Source organism: Oncorhynchus clarkii, chromosome 17, assembly GCF_045791955.1.
Source record: "Oncorhynchus clarkii lewisi isolate Uvic-CL-2024 chromosome 17, UVic_Ocla_1.0, whole genome shotgun sequence".
In the NCBI taxonomy this organism is placed as follows: Eukaryota; Metazoa; Chordata; class Actinopteri; order Salmoniformes; family Salmonidae; genus Oncorhynchus; species Oncorhynchus clarkii.
The window spans coordinates 40,516,012-40,538,654 of NC_092163.1; the positions used below are offsets into that span (position 1 = coordinate 40,516,012).

At 43.4% G+C, this 22,643-nt stretch overlaps 2 protein-coding genes across 2 annotated transcripts in view; one reads left to right on the plus strand and one right to left on the minus strand.

Annotated features, from left to right (window-relative positions):
- Positions 1 to 7,423: 7,423 nt before the first annotated feature.
- On the minus strand, positions 7,424 to 8,458 carry LOC139370846 (G0/G1 switch protein 2-like). Its single transcript, XM_071110663.1, has 2 exons — positions 8,392 to 8,458; positions 7,424 to 8,258 (listed from the first exon to the last, which is right to left on the minus strand). The coding sequence occupies exon 2, from the start codon at positions 8,227 to 8,229 to the stop codon at positions 7,879 to 7,881; it is 351 nt and encodes a 116-aa protein (XP_070966764.1). The 5' UTR covers positions 8,230 to 8,258; positions 8,392 to 8,458; the 3' UTR covers positions 7,424 to 7,878.
- A 3,014-nt stretch (positions 8,459 to 11,472) lies between these two features.
- The window catches only part of LOC139370816 (laminin subunit beta-3-like), a 30,353-nt gene continuing 19,182 nt past the window's right edge, over positions 11,473 to 22,643 (plus strand). The window contains exons 1-3 of the mRNA XM_071110598.1: positions 11,473 to 11,543; positions 11,760 to 11,811; positions 12,017 to 12,171. Coding sequence (XP_070966699.1) covers positions 11,787 to 11,811; positions 12,017 to 12,171 — 180 coding nt within the window. The 5' untranslated portion in view covers positions 11,473 to 11,543; positions 11,760 to 11,786. The remainder of the gene's footprint in view (positions 11,544 to 11,759; positions 11,812 to 12,016; positions 12,172 to 22,643) is intronic.

A 22,643-nucleotide genomic window follows, 5' to 3' on the forward strand; every position in this document is an offset into this window, starting at 1 on the left:
TAAAAGCAAGCAGACCCCATTGCTAACTGTACTCTACTCTCATCTCTCCACACTCCCCCAGATTCCCCTCCCTACATGTCCCTTTTGGCTCTCTACATCGCATTGGGTGTGATAGCTGGTGTGGTCTTGCTGTGCTGGTGCTGCTGGTCTCCAGGCTGGTTCCTCTGGAGGATCAGCATCTGCCGCTTCTTACCATGCTGTAACTCAGCCTGTGCCTCCTGCCAGCTCTGTGCCCGTAGCTGTGCCCAGAACAAGGAGCACCGACCAGCTAAGGTCTCACCACAAGGACAGGTCCCAACCAACGGTGTTGCCTTGTCCACCCTCACCACATCCACGGCTAACACTCTCGCTGTGTAGGGGGGCAATGCAGTCGCTATGTAGCGCAGGACTGTTGTTGCTGTGAAGCATAACTGCTATGATGGCTAACAGTGAGACAAATGGACTCACGGACATGATGACCCAGACTTCCTGTTTTAGACTGATGGATTGAGATGATACTTGTCTTTTTACTGGGTTACAAGGACTGTTAATGTCATGGAAGAAGGAGTGCTGCAAAGCTGAGACCGTTCTTAAAACGGGGAAAGGCTTTACATTATATTGTTTTAGTCACTGTAGGTTCTTGTTTTCTGGTGCTTTACATAATGAATGACTGATGCTTCCTTCTTCGGACTGTTTTGTATTTAAAAGTATATTAGATTGGATTCAACAGAGGGTTCTTCTCTGAGTGTATAAGTAACCCCGGTTCACCTATTCAATTCTATCTACAGTTGTTTTTTTCAACCACTCCACAAATTTCTTGTTAACAAACTACAGTTTTGGCAAGTCGGTTAGGACATCTACTTTGTTCATGACACAATTCTTCCAACAATTGTTTATAGACAGATTATTTCACTTATAATTCACTGTATCACAATTCCAGTGGGTCAGAAGTTTACATACACTAAGTTGACTGTGCCTTTAAACAGCTTGGAAAATTCCAGAAAATTATGTCATGGCTTTAGAAGCTTCTGATAGGCTAATTGACATCATTTGAGTCAATTGTTGGTGTACCTGTGTACACCAACAATTGTATGTATTTCAAGGCCTACCTTCAAACTCAGTGTCTCTTTGCTTGACATCATGGGAAAATCAAAAGATATCAGCCAAGGCCTCAGAATACAAATTGTAGACCTCCACAAGTCTGGTTCATCCTTGGGAGCAATTTACAAATGCCTGAAGGTACCACATTCATCTGTACAAACAATAGTATGCAAGTATAAACACCATGGGACCACGCAGCCGTCATACTGCTCAAGAAGGAGACGCGTTCTGTCTCCTAGAGATGTAGTATCAATCCCAGAACAACAGCAAAGGACCGTACAAAAGTATCTATATCCATAGTAAAACATAGTAAAATATCAACATAACCTGAAAGGCCGCTCAGCAAGGAAGAAGCCACTGCTCCAAAACCGCCATAAAAAAAGCCAGACTACGGTTTGCAACTGCACATGGGGACAAAGATCGTACTTTTTGGAGAAATGTCCTCTAGTCTGATGAAACAAAAATAGAACTGTTTGGCCATACTGACCATCGTCATGTTTGGAGGAAAAAGGGGGAGGCTTGTAAGCCGAAGAACACCATCCCAACAGTGAAGCAGGGGGGTGGCAGCATCATCGTGACTGGTTGCAGGATGGACTGGTGCACATCACAAAATGGATGGCATCATGAGGCAGGAAACTTATGTGGATATATTAAAGCAACATCTCAAGACATCAGTCTTGAACTTCCCACGAGCAAGTTAAAGCTTGGTCACAAATGGGTATTCCAAATGGACAATGACCCCAAGTATACTTCCCAAGGTGTGGCAAAATGGCTTAAGGACAACCAAGTCAAGGTATTGGAGTGGCCATCACAAAGCCCCGTCCTCAATCCTATAGAACATTTGTTGGCAGAACTGAAAAAGTGTGTGCGAGCAAGGAGGCCTAAAACTTGACAGTTACACCGACTCTGTCAGGAGGAATGGGACAAAATTCACCCAACTTATTGTGGGAAGCTTGTGGAGGGCTACCCGAAACATTTGTCCCAAGTTAAACAATTTAAAGGCAGTGCTACCAAATACTAATTGAGTGTATGTAAACTTCTGACCCACTGGGAATGTGATGAAAGAACTGAAAGCTGAAATAAATAATTCTCTCTACTATTATTCTGACATTTGACATTCTTAAAATAAAGTGGTGATCCTAACTGACCTAAGACAGGGAATTTTTACTAGGATTAAATGTCAGGAATTGTGAAAAACTCAGTTTTTAAATATATTTGGCTAGGTGTATGTAAACTTCCGACTTCAACTGTAACTTGCCATAAGATTCCTAGTTACAAAAGTATGAGAAATCCCACTCAGCCTGCTCCCACTGAAATGTTCACTTCCCACACATGTATGCCCCTTACCCAACAGGGACTATATTTTTGTTAATAAAATAAATCCCACTCCTCAGTTTTTTAGGTACTTTATGTCCCATTTGGGAGCAACCACATGAATGTCGGTGCTCATGTATGCCATGTAAACTGACCCTGCCTCGAGTAGACACATAACCTTTCTTAATTTACCCTCTGTGCTTGTTGTGTAACTACACTACAGTTCAAAAGTTTGGGGTCACTTAGAAATGTTCTTGTGTTCCATGAAAACATACATGAAATTAGTTGCAAAATTAATAGGAAATATAGTCAAGATGTTGACAAGATTATGAATAATGATTTTTAATTGAAATAATAATTGTGTCCTTCAAAATTAGCTTTCATCAAAGAATCCTCCATTTTCAGCAATTACAACCTTGCAGACCTTTGGCATTTTAGTTGTCAATTTGTTGAGGGAATCTGAAGAGATTTCACCCCATGCTTCCTGAAGCACCTCCCACAAGTTGGATTGGCTTGATGGGCACTTCTTACTTACCATAAAGTCAAGCTGATCCCACAACAGCTCAATAGGGTTGAGATGGGGCTGGCCACTCCATTATAGACAGAATACCAGCTGACTGCTTCTTTCCTAAATAGTTCTTGCATAGTTTGGAGCTGTGCTTTGCGTCATTGTCCTGTTGTAGGAGGAAATTGGCTCCAATTAAGCTCCATCCACAGGGTATGGCATGGCTTTGCAAAATGGAGTGATAGCCTTCCTTCTCCAAGATTCCTTTTACACTGTACAAATCTCCCACTTTACCACCACCAAAGCACACCCAGACCATCACATTGCCTCCACCATGCTTGACAGATGGCGTCAAGCATTCCTCCAGCATCTTTTCATTTTTTCTGCTTCTCACAAATGTTCTTTGTGATTCGAACACCTCAAACTTAGATTTGTCTGTCCATAACACTTTTTTTCAATCTCCGTCTGTCCAGTGTCTGTATTCTTTTGCCCATCTTAATCTTTTTTTTTATTGACCAGTCTGAGATATGGCTTTTTCTTTGCAACTCTGCCTCGAAGGCCAGCATCCCGGAGTCAACTCTTCACTGTTGACATTGAGACTGGTGTTTTGTGGGTACTATTTTATTAAGCTGCCAGTTGAGGACTTGTGATGTGTCTGTTTCTCAAACTAGACACTAATGTACTTGTCCTCTTGCTCAGTTGTGCACCGGGGCCTCCCACTCCTCTTCCTATTCTGGTTAGAGCCAGTTTGCACTGTTCTGTGAAGGGAGTAGTACACAGCGTTGTAAAGCATGTTCAGTTTCTTGGCAATTTCTCGCATGGAATAGCCATCATTTCTCAGAACAAGAATAGACTGATGAGTTTCAGAAGAAACTTCTTTGTTTCTGGCCATTTTGATCCTGTAATCAAACCCACAAATGCTGATGCTCCAGATACTCAACTAGTCTAAAGAAGGCCAGTTTTAATTGCTTCTTTAATCAGGACAACAGTTTTCAGCTGTGCTACCATAATTGCAAAAGGGTTTTCTAATGATAAATTAGCCTTTTAAAATGATAAACTTGGATTAGCTAACACAACTTGGAACACAGGCGTGATGGTTGCTGAAAATGAATCTCTGTACACCTATGTAGATATTCCATTACAAATCTGTCGTTTCCAGCGACAATAGTCATTTACAACATTAACAATGTCTACACTGTAGTTATGATCAATTTGATGTTATTTTAAAGGACAAAAAAGCGTGCTTTTCTTTCAAAAGCAAGGACATTTCTAAGTGACCCCAAACCTTTTGAACGGTAGCGTATATTATACTGTTCCCCCACCTCTGTCTTTTGAATGATTTTGAGAGGTGCTCTCGAGGCTTCGTAAGGGTGACACAAGCTTGACTAAATGCTGTTTCTCTACTCTGAGTTGCCAAGCGACAATTGAAGGTATGCTCCCCCAACCACTCAACCTCTCTCTCTCTCTCTCGCTCTCTCGCTCTCTTGCTCTTTCTCAGAGACTTATCGCATATGGATATATATCCATGACTTTCCTCACGAGGTCATGGACTGAGCTGAAAGAGATGATAATGAATAATGAATCAAGTGCATTAGTATACCTTTCTACACTAGGGCTTCTGCCTTACTTTCAGACATGATACCAACAACATGTATTGTCAACATCACAAATAAGAAGACATGGGTCTCTGGTTCTGTCTCATTGACCAAAATGATTTGTGTCCCTAGAACTACTATTGTGTAAATACATTATTTCTCATATGTTTCAGATGTTGTTTTTTTAAACTTATGGTTTGTTTTTGTTCAGAAGGCTAAATAGATTTTCTACCACTGCCTTTGTTCTGTTGACACATCCTCCATATTCAAAAGCAAAGTGTGTGTTTTTTTAAAGCTTATGTTTGTTTGTCTGAAGTGTCATCATCAGACATGGGTTCAAAATGTGTATTTGAGTAGCTGGTATTTAAAATCCTTTTTAATATTTTTAAATAATTAATACAGCCCAAAACAAGTAAAATAGTATTTCAACTGTTATTTGAAAAAACAAATAGTCTACCAAATTGTATTTTCAAATACTTATTTCAAATACCTGAGTTAAATGCATGGAAGTGTATTTGAGTCAGTGTATTTGAGTATTTTCAAATACTTTCCAAGTATGTACTATATGTATACATATTAAACAACTTTTCTTTTCAAATATAAGATATTTGAATACTTACTTCTAAATGTTATGTGTAGGTAAATGAGGTATTTGAACCCAGGTCTGGTTGACATTATCTATGTATACTTAATTACTCCATGGTATTTGATCCACAAACAAAAAGGAAATTGTTTTCGTATTCACCACTGTTACCACATATGTAAATATATGTTTGACAATATTAAACTTAGAACATTAAAGATCGATTCGACATTGCCTCATGTTATAGGCTAAATCCATTACAATTCAATCACTTTTTGACAGCAGCCCTTTTGATTTGAATAAAACCTTCCATACATATTTGCCCGTTGTAGAAGTACTCAGAAAGTGACTTTTTGGACCTGAATGTCAAAACATTTATGAGATAAAGGTGCTCAAAGTTGACCTATTTTGCATACCCCGCCATACCATGTCTTCATCACTAGAAAATATAAATGGTTGAGATTGATATAATTTAAAAGCTTACAAGCAGGGTTGTCAAAATATTTTTGAATATATTGAAAAAAAGTTTTGAAAACATTTTATATCCTTAAATGTCAATTATCAAAAAATGTGTGAACTCCAGTATTTTTTTGTTGTTGTTGTAGTTTAGACCGAAGTTTACATAATCAGATTTTTTTTGTAGTGCCTGCCATTGGTTGAGACACAACTTGCTCTTTAATACTTTGAGCACCTTTATCTCCTGAATGTTTTGGCATTCAGGTCCAAAAAGTCACTTTGTCATCATTTCTTCCATGGGCAGACATTTATGGAAAGTTGTGTTTAAATCAAAAGGGATGCTGTCAAAAAAGTGATTGAATTCAAATGGATTTACCTTCTAACCGTTCAAATAGTCTGATATTTTGCAGAATAACACATTGAACTTAGACTGGTCTGTCTCTCTCTCCCGACTCTGCCTCTGCTGCTGTCTTCCCTGTCTCTTTCTCCATCTCCTTGTCTATCTCTGCTTCTGTTTATATTATAAAATGAGGGTAGGTAGGGTATTCATCTGGAGCTGGATATAATTGCTGCCTAGTTGGTTGTTCATCCTCTGAGAGCCTTGTTGACAATGGTAAGCTCTTGGCAAGGTCTCACAAGTCTCAAACTGTGGCTGTTGTCGCTGTAACTACTGGTAACCTTTTCAGGACAAATCCCTCTCCTTCCACAAAGAGAACCTGTGCTGTTTGAATGGTTCTTAATCCCTACCCCTGTATGCACTACAGTCTGACATTGATTCTGGGTTTATTGTTGCCTTGGTGAAACATGACTTCTCGATTAGTCTATTTTTTTTTCAAGGTACGTATTCAGTTGTTTTAGTGTTCTCAAGCAAATATACCCAAACATGTTTTGCAGCTCAGGGACCTTTCTACAGTATCTCTCTCGATTCAGGGCACTTCCATCTAGTAATGTGTCATGTCTGTCTTTGGATAGCCAAACATTATTAGACACATTTACAGAGGAGGAAGACGCATTTCGCTCTGTTCAGCTCTGCCCAGTTTCTGGTGTGAATTACATACATGTGATTATCTTTGAGCTAAAGCTGCCACATTGTTCGTTCGGTATCTCAGTCGGCCAAGCCACAAGGAGCGTCATCTATGATGCGCACCCACAGCGCGTCAGCCTCATGACCCTGTTAAACTAGGCCAGGCTTCAATGGACTTAGACTTTATTGGGGAAAAGGTCAACACACCGAACCCAATGACACAAAACTATTTCTTCCTGTTGCAGGGGAGACTAGAATCTAGAGCCCAGACCCTGATAGAGTGATTGCCGGCACACAATGGAAATAACGGAGGCCATTTATAAAGCACTTTACACTATAAAGGGGAGGGCAGGCGTGACCTCATCTAAAGCCAATGTGTAGAACCAACTCGGATGATTCGCAGCAGACATGAAACACAGATATTGTGAAATGGAGTTGTTTCACCCAAATTCCTATCTGTCTCATGCTGCAAAGTGCATGAAATCCATTGAATCGTGGATTTCTAGATTAGCTCATCCCAGTCTTAATGGCAACCACTCAACACCAGCAGTTACCATTTTACTCAAAGAGAAAGCAAAGTTCAATGATCACGTCTAATTCAATGATTGGTCTAAAGGTGTGGAAATAGCGGGAAGGAAGACTGGCAATAGGGATCATAATTATAAGCTACATTTGGGGCCCTCTGTTTACCCAGCAGGAAGGCGCCCTCTAGTGGCTGGTGTGGTGTAAGAAGGCAAAAGAGCCACTATTGAAAGGTATGTTAGTATCATACTCATTTTTGTATTACAAAATTGATCGTGGAAGTGTTCATAGTTGGGTGCTTATATATAATACATCCCTATACGGAAAAATACAATCAGACATTGTGAATACAAATAATTTATTGAGTATCAAAACATTAATATATTTACAGCAGTGACAAAATAGCACTTTTAAGTCTCATCCCAAAAGTTACATTTTTGTAACATGGATGGAACCGGGCAGCTTGAGCTATGCCATTGCCTGCACAGCAGCGGCCCTGCGAGCTCTCATTAGCCGACAGTGAGTCCGACAGCGGATCTTTCGCCTTCCTTCCACCCGGGACTCAAACTTAAGCTTGTGGGATTCCACCTGACCCGTCAACGTGGGCTACCTAAAGCAGCGAAGCGCAGTTATACCCAGTCAGACAACTTTTCTGTTGACTGCTTGGAGGTTGCCATTCATTCGTCTTGTGTAGCTATTTCGAGTGCGTATGTAGCGCACCGTATTTGGCGTGGGAAGGACTAATACAGTTCCTTTTAAATATGTAACAGTGTTTTTGGCGCTGGCCCTTGGACGCTCATTACGCGGCGTGCAGTCGGTTGACAGCACCAGCGCATCTCTGAACCCCCGTAGCCTGTTGCAGCTTCTTGGGAATGGTGATCTGCTCGGTGGCTGAAACTATTGCTACCTCCTCCGGTCTCATTTCCTCCTCCAACTCCAGTGTCTTCTGCTCCCGAGCTATCAGCAGAGCCAGCTCGGCGTCCAGCGGCTCCCCAGAGGAGAAGGGCTGGCAGATTGTTTCCACCAGGCCCAGAACAGTTCCCAAGAAGGCAATCACGGAGCCCACCAAGTACACCTTCAACATGCGCCGGCTGGGCTTCTGCGCCAGCATTTCCTTAGCGAAGGGGATGATTTCGTACATGGTGTCCATTTCGGATGGTTTATGTTGTCTGATTTTGACTGGGGAGAGAAGAGAGTTTTAGTCACAGGTGTTACCTTTTACGCATGCAGTTGTAAATTGTCACAAATAAGCACTTTTAATGATCACAACGTCAATGCGAGGACAATCACGTGCGATGGTGGGCTTACTTACTTTATTCAAGTATGGTGCTCTTGTCCTTTTGTATTTATTAGCCCAGGGCGTCCTTTGTAGCTTGAGCACTAATCAATGGCAGCTTCTCGTTTATAAAGACCTGTTTTTTTTTAAATCCACGCCCACTCGGTGACGCGTTATGACAATTCTTTGAGCTCAATCTTCTGCCCAAACAGGAGCATGGCTCCAGCTGAACGTGAGCTACGTGTTACAATAGTGATGCAAACTCCTCTCAAGCGCTCTCACCCACGCTGTAAAGTCCGGCTTATTTATGTGTGTAGCCTGTATGTGTCTCTGTGCCTTTTGTAGCAGCATGTACCAAATTATTCGATGAATCACATAGAAATAAGCAAACTATTTTCATCTGTTATTATTAGGATACTGTTTAATTATCATCTTCAATACCTGGTCGTTTATCCGCTATAACATAAAGTACTAACCCTGCCTAATCTTTTTTAGAGCAAAATTAAAATATGTACAACAGCATTCAGCAAAATATTGTACACGCTAAAGTGCTTAATTGTTATGTATAAAATTGTTAAGCTTGACAAGTGGGCCAGTTTCAATTAAGTCAAAGGCCATATAAACCCAGTCACTCAACTGGCACGTCCATCACGTCTGCATACACTGTGAACTCTGTTTGTACTGTTTGTACTGACACACACACACACACACACACACACACACACACACACACACACACACACACACACACACACACACACACACACACACACACACACACACACACACACACACACACACGATTTGCTGAGCAAACTGTGACTAATTTGGGACAGCTGACCAATGTTATTATTGCATGAGTTTGACTGGACCAGTCATACATAATCCCCTATGAATTTGAGCAATGAGGTAATTTTGGGAACCAGAGATGTGGAAAACGAGAGGACTCTTTGCCAGTGTTAAGCATGTGAATGTTTTTTTTCTCGCTCCACCATGAGGGGTTTAATGAAGACCTTGTATTAGTGGCCACTTACACTTGTCATTTATTTCCAAAACGCTACATCACCATTTTTTTAATACATTTGTGTTTTTTCACCAGAACTAATTGCTTACACACCTTCAAGTGTGTGTCAAATATTACTGTTCTCAGATTTGTTTTATTAATAGATTTTATATGTGTATGAAAAATGCTATATGTCCATTGTTTAGCTGGAATAGAATGTTCATATCCTGTATATTTGACTGTGATATGTGGTTGTCTCGCCTAGCTATATTAAGATGAATGTACTTACTCTAAATTGCTCTGGATAAGAGCGTCTGCTAAATGACTAAAATGTCAATGTTTTACATACAGATCTCATATTACCGTACATCATTTTGTAAAATATGTTTTATATATTAATGTGGCAAATGCATCATTTGTACATTTCTTTCATAAAACATTTCCGTTATTTGTTACCTATTTCTCTGAGAGTGAGGCGGATATATAGCATTTGGCAAAAAAATACATGATTATTTGTCTGTCTGAAACGATCAAGTGATTTTAAACAAATACATGTCTGTCATTGAACAACCCCATGCCATTATTAGATAGTGAAAAAACACACCAATCTCTTTCAGAATTTTTTAAACAATACAATCTAATTTAACAACATTTATACATAGCAATTTGGAATGAAACTCTCCATTTGGCAATTCTGACCTGTTCTCCCATTACAAGGGGTTGGTGACTTCTGATGTGCTTTTGTATAGTTATAGTATATAGTCATTTGAGATGAGTAGTAGTTTTTGTTACGCACAGTAACACCCTACTGCTGTTTGTGTGTATATAATCAGAAGGACACACTGTCTCTCATTATTCAGACCTTTACAGCATATTGTCTCACCACAGATAGAGCAAGGCACATGGCACATTAAACAGAGACAAGTAATATGCAAGTCTAATATACACCGTTCTGCATTCACTGGACTAAGGCAGTGCTAGACTGAGACTACTACTATGTGCTTTAAAAGTGGCTATAGCTTTGGTTGTGATAAAACTGCACCTCTAGGCTATTGTAATCTTTCCAGGGTGAAATCTGCTTTGTAAACACAACATTTGACGTGTCATGACTACGTTGCCAATTTTATGTTGAGTCGTGGGGTGGGGGAAGGGGGGCTAGGACCGTCACGGTCTGTGGTCTTTAGTCATTAGAACCCCCCACCCCTCTAAAAAAAAACATTATACCCTGTTGTTGCCACGGATACCTTACCTTAAGGATATGCGGAAGTTACGGGTGCGGCTGTGGCCGTCTGGCAGTTGTGTGTGTGTGTGTGCGTGCGTGAGACGGAGGTGAGCCACAGAACACACCCTGGTCTGGGGATGTTTGCCAGTGGCTATGGAGAAAAACAGTGTGTGTATCCAGCAGCCTTGAGTATAGGTTTTATTACACACAGGTGGTGTTCAACATATACCGCCACACGCCAAAACCCACGGAATGCCAGGGTTACCACACAGTGGTGCCAATCCGTTTTACTGCCTGCAGGATATACATTTAGAGGTGTGTATGTGTGTGGAGACACTGATTCAGATGGGCATGTCAAACATAACAATACGGATAATGGCTTTATTTACAATGGTTTTCAACAGACAGATGAGCAGAGTTTTTGTCGCACGTTGTATCTTAAACAATCGCTGCATACCTAGGCTAATCTCCTTGCTGAGACAAGCTGCTGACCCAACCACCGATCCCACAACCATATTTTACCACATCGCTACAGAGAACTGTTTATGTTCTTCAGTGTGGTTGATCGCTCCACTGTTTAGTTTTGGATGAGCCTCCCTTTTTTGAAGAATACGACGTGAAGTTCTATCTCGTGTGTGTATGTTTTCCACTGGAGGCTGCTGAGGGGAGGGCGGCTCATAATAATGGCCAGAACAGAGCGAATGGAATGGCATCAAAACACACGGAAACCATGTGTTTGATGTATTTGATACCATTCCACTTATTCCACTCCAGCAATTAGCACATACAGGTCCTCCCCAATTAAGGTGTGATGTATTCATCCCGGCAGGTTGCGGAGGGGAGGCGTGTGTCTGCCAGCTACCTTTCTGACACACTGTATCGTGAGGCCCAGGTGAGACAGTGTTTGTAAGGATTCTGAGCAGCACTCACACACCCGTGTCTACGTACATACACCTACAACTGGTGAGTCCTCACCTCCATGGATTAAGAATTCACTTTCACTGGTTATATGACTTTTTATTTTCAATGTCATTCAAAATGTTTTGTGTTCATGTAGCCATCTACTGTATTGGTAATTTCTCCCAGTTATTCAGTCAACCAATTATCTAGTCTTTGTCGTGAATGTCTGACCTTTGACATTTTTTTTGCTGTATTGTTTATTGACCTTTTTGTCTTTAGAATAATTTTTCATAGTAGGAACCAAAGATGTGGATTTTATTCCACTTAGCAGGTATGTGCCCACCATATTTGTGTTAGCACTTCATTGATTAATAATTGAAAATGATCATTGAGTTGTTACAGTTATATCAAATATTTTTTCATTTAGTCTTAACATTCAGATTGTGGCGATAGTTTCGTGTAGGATGTGAGGAAATGTGTAATTGGGTTCACACTTCTATCTGTGATGATAATGATGAATTGATCTCCTCCCCCAGCCCTGACAGCAGTGGCTGTGACCCAGAGGGACTGTTCTCGGGGGGCCTGTTACCCCCCTATGGGAGACCTGCTCCTCGGTAGGGAACATCAGCTTCATGCCTCCTCCACCTGCGGTCTTACCGGCTCTGAGGTGTTTTGCACCTACTTTGGACAGGTAAGACCCTTCTCTTATTGCTATGAAAGACACCGGAGGCACTGTAAGAGAGGGGAGAAAAGTGGGGCAATAGCTGTTAATGGTTATGAGTTGTTCACCAGGGTTTTAATGTGTAACATTTCAGGTTTGTAGGGCGGCTATAACTTTATGGAGTCAAACATGAAAGACAGACAAGACAGACAGACAGACAAGACAGACAGACAAGACAGAAAGACAAGACAGATAGACAGACAGACAGACAGACAGACTTGTATGTATAAAGACAGAAGACCGAGAGACAGACAAAACATACAGGCAGACACAAATGCAAGCACACACACGCACACAATGTCCAGATTGGAGGTGCATGACTGTTGCTCTCTTTGTGCTGACCATGCACAGTAGGAGACCAGGGCAGAGGGTGCACGGATGGAATGGGGAGAGGAAGAGGGTGGATGGATAGAGGGCCAGGGGAGAACTGGTTGGTGTAATTTGTGAAATTGTCTAGATCTGGTGCCAGAGACACACAGATGCCAGATGTTGCAACTACATTTGACCGCAGTCTTGGTTGCTAAGTTCCTGAAGAGAAAAACATTGGATGGGGATTTATTTGTTTGATTTGAAAACAAAGAAAATCTAATGTAATGTGTTGACAGGGAGCACATTTCTTTTCTCAGAATACTTTAGTTATTGAATTACTGTAGGTGTATTTTTGTAGGTTTCTTTGTGGGACAAGTTTGAAACATCCTTTTGTTCATGACAAACTAGGAGGTAAAAGCAGGTAAAAGGACAAGAATTTGTGTTGCTGCCTGTTTGATTTACAGTCGAGCCTTTCATCTGAGCCACACCCTCTGGTGTTGCTGGGCAGGGCAGGTATCAGTCACTCTGCTCTTAAAACTCACAATTACAAGTATGTATCTGCAGGCACACACAGGCACACACAGGCACACAGACACACACACCAGCCTGTAGATCTTTTTTTGCTGTCTGCTGGTTGTGGGTTCTGCCTTGAGTTTTTGAAACTTCACCACTTTTGTGTTTCGATATTTACTCAAAGTGATTGTGCTTCACTGGATGATTGTGCTGATCACACTAACATGAAAGATGTTTTAATGTTGGGCGTGTGGAGAGAGGTGCCCCAGGCCATAGAACCTTGTCTAGACTGTGGATCTACTGTAACTGTATGACTGTGTGTGTTGAATCATGTCCGAAGGGTGTGGTTGTGCATCGACTATCTCTCTGACACGCTCTGTATAACTCAGTACAGGGGAGATAGCGTAGGCCAGGGATGGACAACTCTGATGGAGTGGGGGCCACAAAACATCTGAACTCATCATGAGGGGCCGCAGTTGCTCTCAGTTTTTTTGGGGGGAGGGGGGAATTTATCTGAAGGTCTTCAAAAGGGGGGCGGCCCTGGTGATGTGATCTGTGGAATGTCCTGACTGAAGATGAGCTAAGTCGCAGACAGAGGGGGAGTTGGGCAGTACAGTTTGCCAGGGCTTTATCACTCGGTGTCAAGGGAGTGGCACTTATGCCAGTGACCCTTTAATGGCTGGGCTGGGTGTCCGTCGTGCCCCCACAGAGGGTACTGGAGGACAGAGAGAGAGGGGAACAGAATAGAGGGAGGGAGAGGGATAGAAGAGAGGGAGAAAGTATCAGACCTCAGGAAAACCCAGATACAGACAGTTCGAAGTAACAAAAGTTTATTACAAAAACAGGGGGCAGGCAAACAACAGTTAAAGGGCAGGCAGAGGTCAGTAATCCAGAGCAGAGTCCAAATGGTATAGAATGGCTCAGGGTCAGGGCAGGCAGAATGGTCAAAACCAGGAAAACTAGAAAACAGGGACAAAAGAGAGAAACAGGAGTACGGGAAAAACGATGGTAGCCTTTACAAGACGAGTTCGCTGGACTCTACCCGGAGGGGCAGATTCCGAGTAGACAGCCATACCCTCTGCCCAAGACGATAGCGGGGAGCCGGGTCCGGTGGCAGCCCGTCTGTCGACAATTTCTGGAGGTGTTCTTGAGAAGAGCAGGCCAAGTTCTCTTCCAGGTACACCGACAGTGGTGGATGAACATCTGGGCAGAGGATATGTTGACCTCTTCCTCTTGCTCCGGGAAGAGCGGGGGCTGATAACTCATGGAGCACTCGAAGGGCGAGAACCCAGTGGCCGAGCAGGGAAAGGTGTTCCGGGCATACTCCACCCACACGAGTTGCTAGCTCCAGGTGGTGGGGTTGGCCGAGACGAGGCACCGAAGAGTCTACTCCAGGTCCTGATTGGCACGCTCCGACTGCCCGATGGATTGCGGATGAAACCCGGAGGACAGGCTGGCCGATGACCCAATGAGTGTGCAAAACGCCTTCGAGAACTGGGACGAGAACTGAGGACCACGGTCAGAAACCATATCCACCGGAAGTCCATGGATCCGGAAGATGTGCTGTACGATGAGCTGGGCTGTCTCCTTGGCCGAAGGTAGCTTGGGGAGGGGAATGAAATCAGCAGCTTTGGAAAACCTGTCCACCACTGTGAGGATAGTGGTGTTGCCATCAGACGGAGGGAGACCAGTGGTGAAGTCCAGGGAAATATTTGACCCGGAAAAGTGAGGGACAGGAAGAGGTTGAAGGAGGGCAGCCGGAGCTTGCCGAGGAGTCTTGTTCTGAGCACAGACAGTGCAGACAGCGACGAACATGGAGGCGTCTGAAACCATGGTGGGCCACCAAAAGCTTTGTTGCACAAAGGCCAGGGTACGACGGGAGCCAGGGTGGCAGGCAAGGCTGGAGGAATGAGCCCATTCCAGGACCAGGGAGCGGACAGTGTCGTGTACAAACATCCGGTTAGCCGGGCCCCCCCTGGTTCTCTATACCCCAGACGAGAGTAGTACGAGGTAGGAAGAATGGTCTCGGGGTCTGAGGGTGTAGAAGCGGGGCAATTGCGGCATGAAAGTGCATCCGGCTTAACATTCTTAAATCCCAGCCGGTAGGAGGGGGTGAAGTTGAACCGGGTGACGAACAGAGCCCATCGACCTTGCCTGGAGTTGAGACACTTGGCAGTACGGAGATATTCCAGGGTCTTGTGATCCATCCACACTATGAATGGAAGCTCCCCCCCCCCCCTCTTACCACTCCTCCAAGGCCATCTTGACTGCATGTAGTTCTCGATTCCCCACATCATAATTCCTCTCCGTGGCGTTAAGGCGATGGGAGAAGGCGGCGCAGGGATGCAGCTTAAGGTACAGAGCAGAACGCTGGGAAAGGACCGCCCCCACTCCAACATCTGAAGCATCTACCTCCACCACGAACTGACGGGACGGGTCCGGATGGATCAATATGGGAGCGGTGGTGAAGCGGCGCTTAAGGTCCAAGTTATGCCCAGTCAGCAGCTGGGGACCACGTGAACGGGACCTTGGTAGAGGTGAGTGCTGACAGGGAGGAAGTCAGGGTGCTGTAACTCCGGATAAATCGGCAATAGAAATAGGAAAATCCTAAGAAACGTTGCAGCTGCACTCTGGATGTGGGTTGGAGCCAATCCACCACTGCTCTCACCTTTTCCGGATCTGCACCAGTGATGATGTATCCAAGGAAGGAGATGTTGGAGCGATGGAACTCGCATTTTTTGGCTTGACAAACAGCTGGTTCTCCAGGAGGCAGAAGGACGGATACCCCCTGCAGCCAGGGAGTCCTCGATGTACGTCTTCATAGCCTTGGTCTCCGTACCCGACAATGAATACAGCCGTCCCCGGGGTGGTGTAGTGCCCGGGAGAATATTGATCCTGCAGTCATAGGGTCGATTCGGAGGAAGCAAAGTGGCCCAGGTCATGCTGAAAACCTCCCGGAGATCCTGGTACTCCGCAGGAACGGCAGAGAGGTTTGAGGCTTCTTCTGAGCCCAAAGGAAGATGCCCTGGGGCAGGCTGCGCAGACTTCAAGCAATGGGCGTGGCAGAACTGGTTCCAGCCCACAATAGTACCAGCAGTCCAGTTGATAAGGGGATTGTGGCGCTGGAGTCAAGAAAAGCCCAATACCACGGGAACCTGAGGAGACTTGATGAGCATAAACTGTATAGACTCACTGTGGTTCCGGACACACGCAGGTGGATAGGAGTAGTATTGTGGGTAACCCTGCCTATAGAGCGCCCATCCAGTGCTCTAACGCTCAGAGGAGTGGAGAGGGGCTGAGTGGGGATGCCCAGCTCAGACACCAGGGTGGCGTCCATGAAACTCTAGTCGGCCCCAGAGTCAATGAGAACCCAGAGAGATATAGACTGGTCGCCCCACAGCATGATGGTATGGAGACGGGTGCAGGTAAGAGCAGAAGAAAAACTGGCCCACCAGTGTACTCATACATACTGATGAGCCTGGTCTCTTTAAAAGACCGGATGACACATAATGACCGGCAGTTCCGCAATACAGACAACTCTGGGTGTTAAGTCTGCGTTAGCATTTGGCTGGAGACAGCCTAGCTCTGCCGAGTTGCATCGGCTCCAAAAAATGCCAGTCGGCAAACCTCGGAGACTCTCGGGGGAACTCGGGTAAGCTCGGACATTAGCGTTATGAGTGGAAGGACGAGGGCTACAGTTCTAAGAAACAAAAGTTTATTACAAAAACAGGGGGCAGGCAAGCAACGTGTCAGGGGCAGGCAGAGGTTGGTAACCCAGAACAGATTCCGAAAGGTACAGAATGGCAGGCAGGCTCAGGGTCAGGGCGGGCAGTGTGGTCAAAACCGGGAAAACTATGAAACAGGGACTAGAGAGAAAAACAAGAGTACTGGAAAAACTCTGGCAGGCTTGACGAGACAAGACAGACTGGCAACAGACAAACAGAAAACACAGGTATAAATGCACAGGGAAAATGGGCGACGCCTGGAGGGGGGAGGAGACAAGCACAAGACCGGTGAAACAGATCAGGGTGTGACAGAAAGAGGTATAGAAGAGAAGGATAGAGAGAGGGGGTAGAAACAAGGATACAGTAGGTGATAGAGAGAGTGGATAGGAGGCTTGGCCTTCCTGTCCACTGCTGACAGATCTATTCTGGAGTGTATTTCTGGATTTGGTTTGGCACAGTGAGACTGCGAGACTCCTCTCTCTTGCCCAACACTCTCCTCTACCCTTGACACGCCCTTGGCACCGGCAGTTGCCAGAGAGTTGCCGATAGCAACAAGCCAACATGGCTCAAAGTGATTTTCCTTCAGGGTTTGGTATGAACTAATCAGAGATGAGAAAGGCAAGGCTGGTCCCATTTTCCTCAGGGAGGGGATCTTAGCCAATAGCTGGCTTCGAGACCAGGTCGAGCCTACTAACCATATCAGGTTCCAATCTGTGACCTAATTTCAGACTATGATTTTTACTCATATATTTTTACTCATATATTTACTCATATATTTTCTGTTTACATTTTTGTCTTTATTTATAGAATTATCCATTGTTCCCTGTGTAGTACCTTTCCACAGTTCTCATTTTTGAGAGATATACAGCACAGAAGGTTAGTGGCACCTTAATTGTGGAGAACTGGCTCTTGTTAATGACTGAAGCAGAATAGGTGGAATTGCATCAAATGCATCAAACACATAGTCTCCAGGTGTTTGATACCATTCGCTCCGTTCCGGACATTATTATGAGCCGTTCTCCCCTCAGCAGCCTCCTACAGTGAGTGTAATGCAGACATTTAAAATGTGGAATCAAATATTGCCACCAGTCCACCCACCATGGAAATCTGATTCAATTGTGATGGCTTTATACTTTTTTTTCAAAGGTACCAATAAGGGGCTTATTATTAACCTTTGTTTATTTAACTAGGCAAGTCAGTTAAGAACAAATTCTTATTTTCAATGACGGCCTAGGAACAGTGGGCTAACTGCCTGTTCAGGGGCAGAACAACAGATTTGTCAGCTTGGGGATTTGAACTTGCAACGTTTCGGTTACTAGTCCAACGTTCTAACCACTAGGCTACCCTGCCGCCCAGAAGGAGGGGCAAAATGAGTGGCCCAGGCCAGAACTCTCTCCCCGTGGTACCATGGTCCATGCCTCTGTGGCGTTAGTGTCTGTCCTCTGGTCCAAAAAGCCAGCCAGCTGGCCATACAAACACACTTTGATACAGGCTGCTACATTGGCAGACTAATCTATTCTGGTCAGATTCCAGTGGTCTGGCAGAGTTTCTCCATATTATCCTTAGCAGAATGCAGCCTAAGGGGCACTGATTGTCTGGACACTGACCAGGTCCAGGAAGTCTTGTGTCTGAAGCAGACGATACCAAACTGTATTTTTAAAAAGGCTGTGTTTACACAGGTAACCCAATTGTTTGTTTTTCTAACTAATTAGTTTTTTGAGCAATCAGATCAGGTCTTTTGCCAATAATTGGGCAAAATATCAGAAATGGGCTGCCTTTGTAAGCTATAACGCTAGAAGCCCAAGCTAGCAGGATGAATGCATTTATCTTACTTCTCCAATATGTGGGATTGTTATTTTTAATTTTTTTACAATAATTATAGTTTGTGTTCCATCTGATGCTGCTGGTTGTGTTCTGACGAATTGGGAAGTTGTTTCTGTAATTAATGAATAGCCAGAATGTTGTTCACTAGCAACGATACATTCACTCAAAGTCTTAGAAAGCCACTCAAACAAGGAACAGTGCTGTCCTTTTAGCATCTCTGTCTTGTGGTCAATCTCTAAGTACTGACCACTGGTCCAGAAATAGACACACTGACAGACCAGGGTCAGGGCTGATGCCAGAGCATATGGGTTGTTCCACAAAATGAGGCCCTTTGATATTTGAATTAGAAATGATGTACCGATATTTGAAAAGCCTATCACATTCAATGAAGTGCTCTTTAATATAGACCACATGGATAATTCAATCATTCAGATTTGTGATATGAATAAAGACTGGTTCAAGTGACAGAATTTGGCGTTTTGACATGTCCCTCTGTGCACCCTCTGTGACTGACAGGAAGATTATAATGACTATAAAGCCCTGGTTATTTTCTTGCTTTGACTAAGTCTTTTCTGAGGATTCTTATTTATTTAACATGATGAGTGATTCATTTGAAAGTAAAAAAAAAAAAAACCTGTCCCTAATTTTAAGGTCAACCCTGTTATGTGAACTGAACTCTAGTTTTTATATGGTGAAACTATCAATGTTTCAAAAGAAGCGTTGAACATCTCATAGTCAAATCATAGTGTAAAAGCCGGTGAGCCGGTTCTAATCATTTTGGCCATTTTCTGGTGTTTTGTGGTGGGAAATGGAGTGGGAAACGGAGTGGGTTGAACATAACACGTCGTCAACCCTGTGACCCATAGATAGACAGGCTAGAAATGTTTGAAGCTTGCATGCAATATCCCCTCCCTGTTGCACACAACAAACCTACATTTCCCCTGTCACAAGGGGATTCATGGCTGATTTCAAATTAAATCGTCAACCCTGTTAGTTTTAAAACCTCTTGAGATGGGAAAACACTTTTTTTTAAATGAAGTTGAACATGTGCTCTTTATGACAAAATGTTCAAATGAGGTGAAATCAAACGTTGTTTTCCCTCCACCAAGTCACACATCTCAAAAGGGTTTAGATAACACAGTGATTCTGATGGCCGGAGTTGTTGGTTTGAAAGTGGATTTGTTTTTTTGCATGGGATATACAGTGCAATGGCCATCTCAGTCTCCGGCCTTCAACCAGAGGATGTGAGCGGAGTTGAGCGGTCGAAAATCCCGCTCATCAGTGCTTGCACAGCACTCCTGTTAATTTTTTAAATGTAACCTTTATTTAACTAGTCAAGTCAGTTAAAAACGAATTCTTATTTACAATGACAGCCTACCACGGCCAAACCCGGACGACGCTGGGCCAATTGTGCGCCACCCTGTGGGACTCACGGCTGGATGTGATACAGCCTGGAATCAAACCAGGGACTGTAGTGACGCAGTGCCTTAGACCACTGCGCCACTCAGAAGCCCTGTGCTCCAAGTCCTTTCCATTCGCTTCCTTCATTAAAATTCCAATTTAACCAACACCCATCCATTTTATGTGACCTGGACCTACCATTTGGTTTGGAAGTATTTAAACCAAATCATGGGATTTAAATGAAAAGTATTATAATAAACATGAAAAGGTGAATGTTAGAAGCGCTCATACTTTCACATAGGCTCCATGTCATATTGAACCGCATATAAAAACACTCTAAATAGGTCAGAAGGAACTGAAATGAATTATTTATGTTATATTATTTCAATTATTTCAAGGCTGTAGCCACAAAGAAATACATTGTGAAGCACTTGCGAGTGCGACATGCTAGGCTGGTAGGGAGTCAGGGACATTAAGTGTTTAAACAGCGTTTCATTGTATTAAATGAACCCTGTGGAAATCTAATTAACATAACACAAAAGTCCCCATCAAAATCCACCGTATCCGCCAATATTACCCTTCCCTCTTCCACATCTGTGGTGAAAGGTGACAGAGCTAGAGTGGTGTTTGTCAGACCATTTCATTTGTATTTATATTTAACCTTTATTTAAGTAGGCAAGTCAGTTAAGAACAAATTCGTATTTACAATGACGGCCTACCCCGGCCAAACCCAGACGACACTGGGCCAATTGTGAGCCGCCCAATGGGACACCCAATCACGGCCGGATGTGATTGGGAGTCCCATAGGATACAATATAGATGAGTATTTGAATTACTTATTGTATGCAGCCATTTTTGCTCATCATTATCAAGGGTGTCAATTTCCGACCCACTGTCCCCATACAGTACAGGAGAATATATTTCCCTCTTTACCACGCCATTGGTTAGGGAACAATTCACAGGGACTTTACCAGAAGACAATAATATTATCATATCATTGCCATCCAATCGACATTACAGTCTAAAGTTGTTATACAACATGGACTATACTTTACACATTAGTGGACACATTTCTGTCTATAACAGTGTATTAATAATGTGTTTGTACACTGAAACTGCAGTAAGTGTGTGTGTGTGTGTGCGCAGACGTGTGTGGGCGCATGTGTGCAGACAGATTTTAGTTTGTTTGACGAAATCAGCAGCTTGCCTGTTGACTTTTGAAATCGTGGTTCGGAGGGATTGGGGGGGGGGGGGTCGGCAGAAGGAGAGAGAAAGAGAGTGAGTAAGCAAACGAGAGACAGAGAGAGAGAGAGAGAGAGAGAGAGAGAGAGAGAGAGAGAGAGAGAGAGAGAGAGAGAGAGAGAGAGAGAGAGAGAGAGAGAGAGAGAGAGAGAGAGAGAGAGAGAGAGAGAGAGAGAGAGAGAGAGAGAGAGAGAGAGAGAGAGAGAGAGAGAGAGAGAGAGAGAGAGAGAGAGAGAGAGAGAGAGAGAGAGAGAGTGTTCCGACAAAGACAATGTTCTGATACGTTAAGGAGTCTTAAAATTCACAATCAAATAGCTAAGTAGTCCTTGGTATGACCATCTTAAAACAATGCCATATGTTAACTTAGATAACATTTCGTTGTATTAAATCATTTTAGTCTATAAATTGCGCATGGGCTGTGACATATAATTAAATACAAATGAAACGAAAGAATGCCTTATTAGCTTCAGTCTACAGTGCCTTTGAATACATTTTTAGAAACTCCAGTTTGGCCAGAGTCTGTGGCTACAGGCTCATGCGATGGTGCCTGGAGAGGGAAAACGAGAGTAGTAAAAAGAAAACGAGCAAGCTGGATAGATTGACAGTGGCCATAGCTGGTGTTGAAATGTCCAGTGTAACCATTCACCTGGTGAGGTACAAAGCCATGGTCTCTGTGACAGACTAGAGAGGCCAGCCAGCCTGACTCAGGCCAAGTAACTGCTCCAGCCCCAGTCTCAACCCGCTCCGACCAGGGCAAGCTGAGGTGGAGGTGGAGGTGTAGGGTAGTGGAGACGAGGGGGTTGGAGGGGAGGGTCATTGGAGGTATTGGTAGTGATTGTTTTGATCGCAAGGGGTGGTAGAAGGATGTTGGCGGTCAGGGAACCCACTACAGTACTACAGTTAACTATAGAATACTACAATACTTACTATAGAATTCTATAGTAAACAGAAGTGTACTGTAGAATACTATATTACATACTGTAGTATCCCTGGGTCGTGTGTAGTACTTATTATAAAACGTTGTAATATACTGTAAAATACTATAGTAAATACGAAAGTATTATAAAAAAAATAGAAATAATCCGCAAATACACTACAGTTTGCAAAAACACAACCCTTTTTTTTTACTATAGTAAATTCTACAGTATCTTATTTTCAAATACCCTGCCCATTACCCTCTTCAATATCTCAATATGGGACAGCAGTTAGTGGGAACCCTACAGGTTATAAAAACGAAGCGAAGCGCTGAATTAGCGGTTCAGACCCCAGTCCTACATACCTACAGGTTATGGAACATTTGCTCTTTTAGTATTTTTCCCAGTAGGATTCCTGAAGGAGAAAGCCTCCACTTCCATGTCAAAGATAATAAAACAAAAACAATACAGTAAATATTACAGCATACAAAAACACTACATGAATTACTATAGT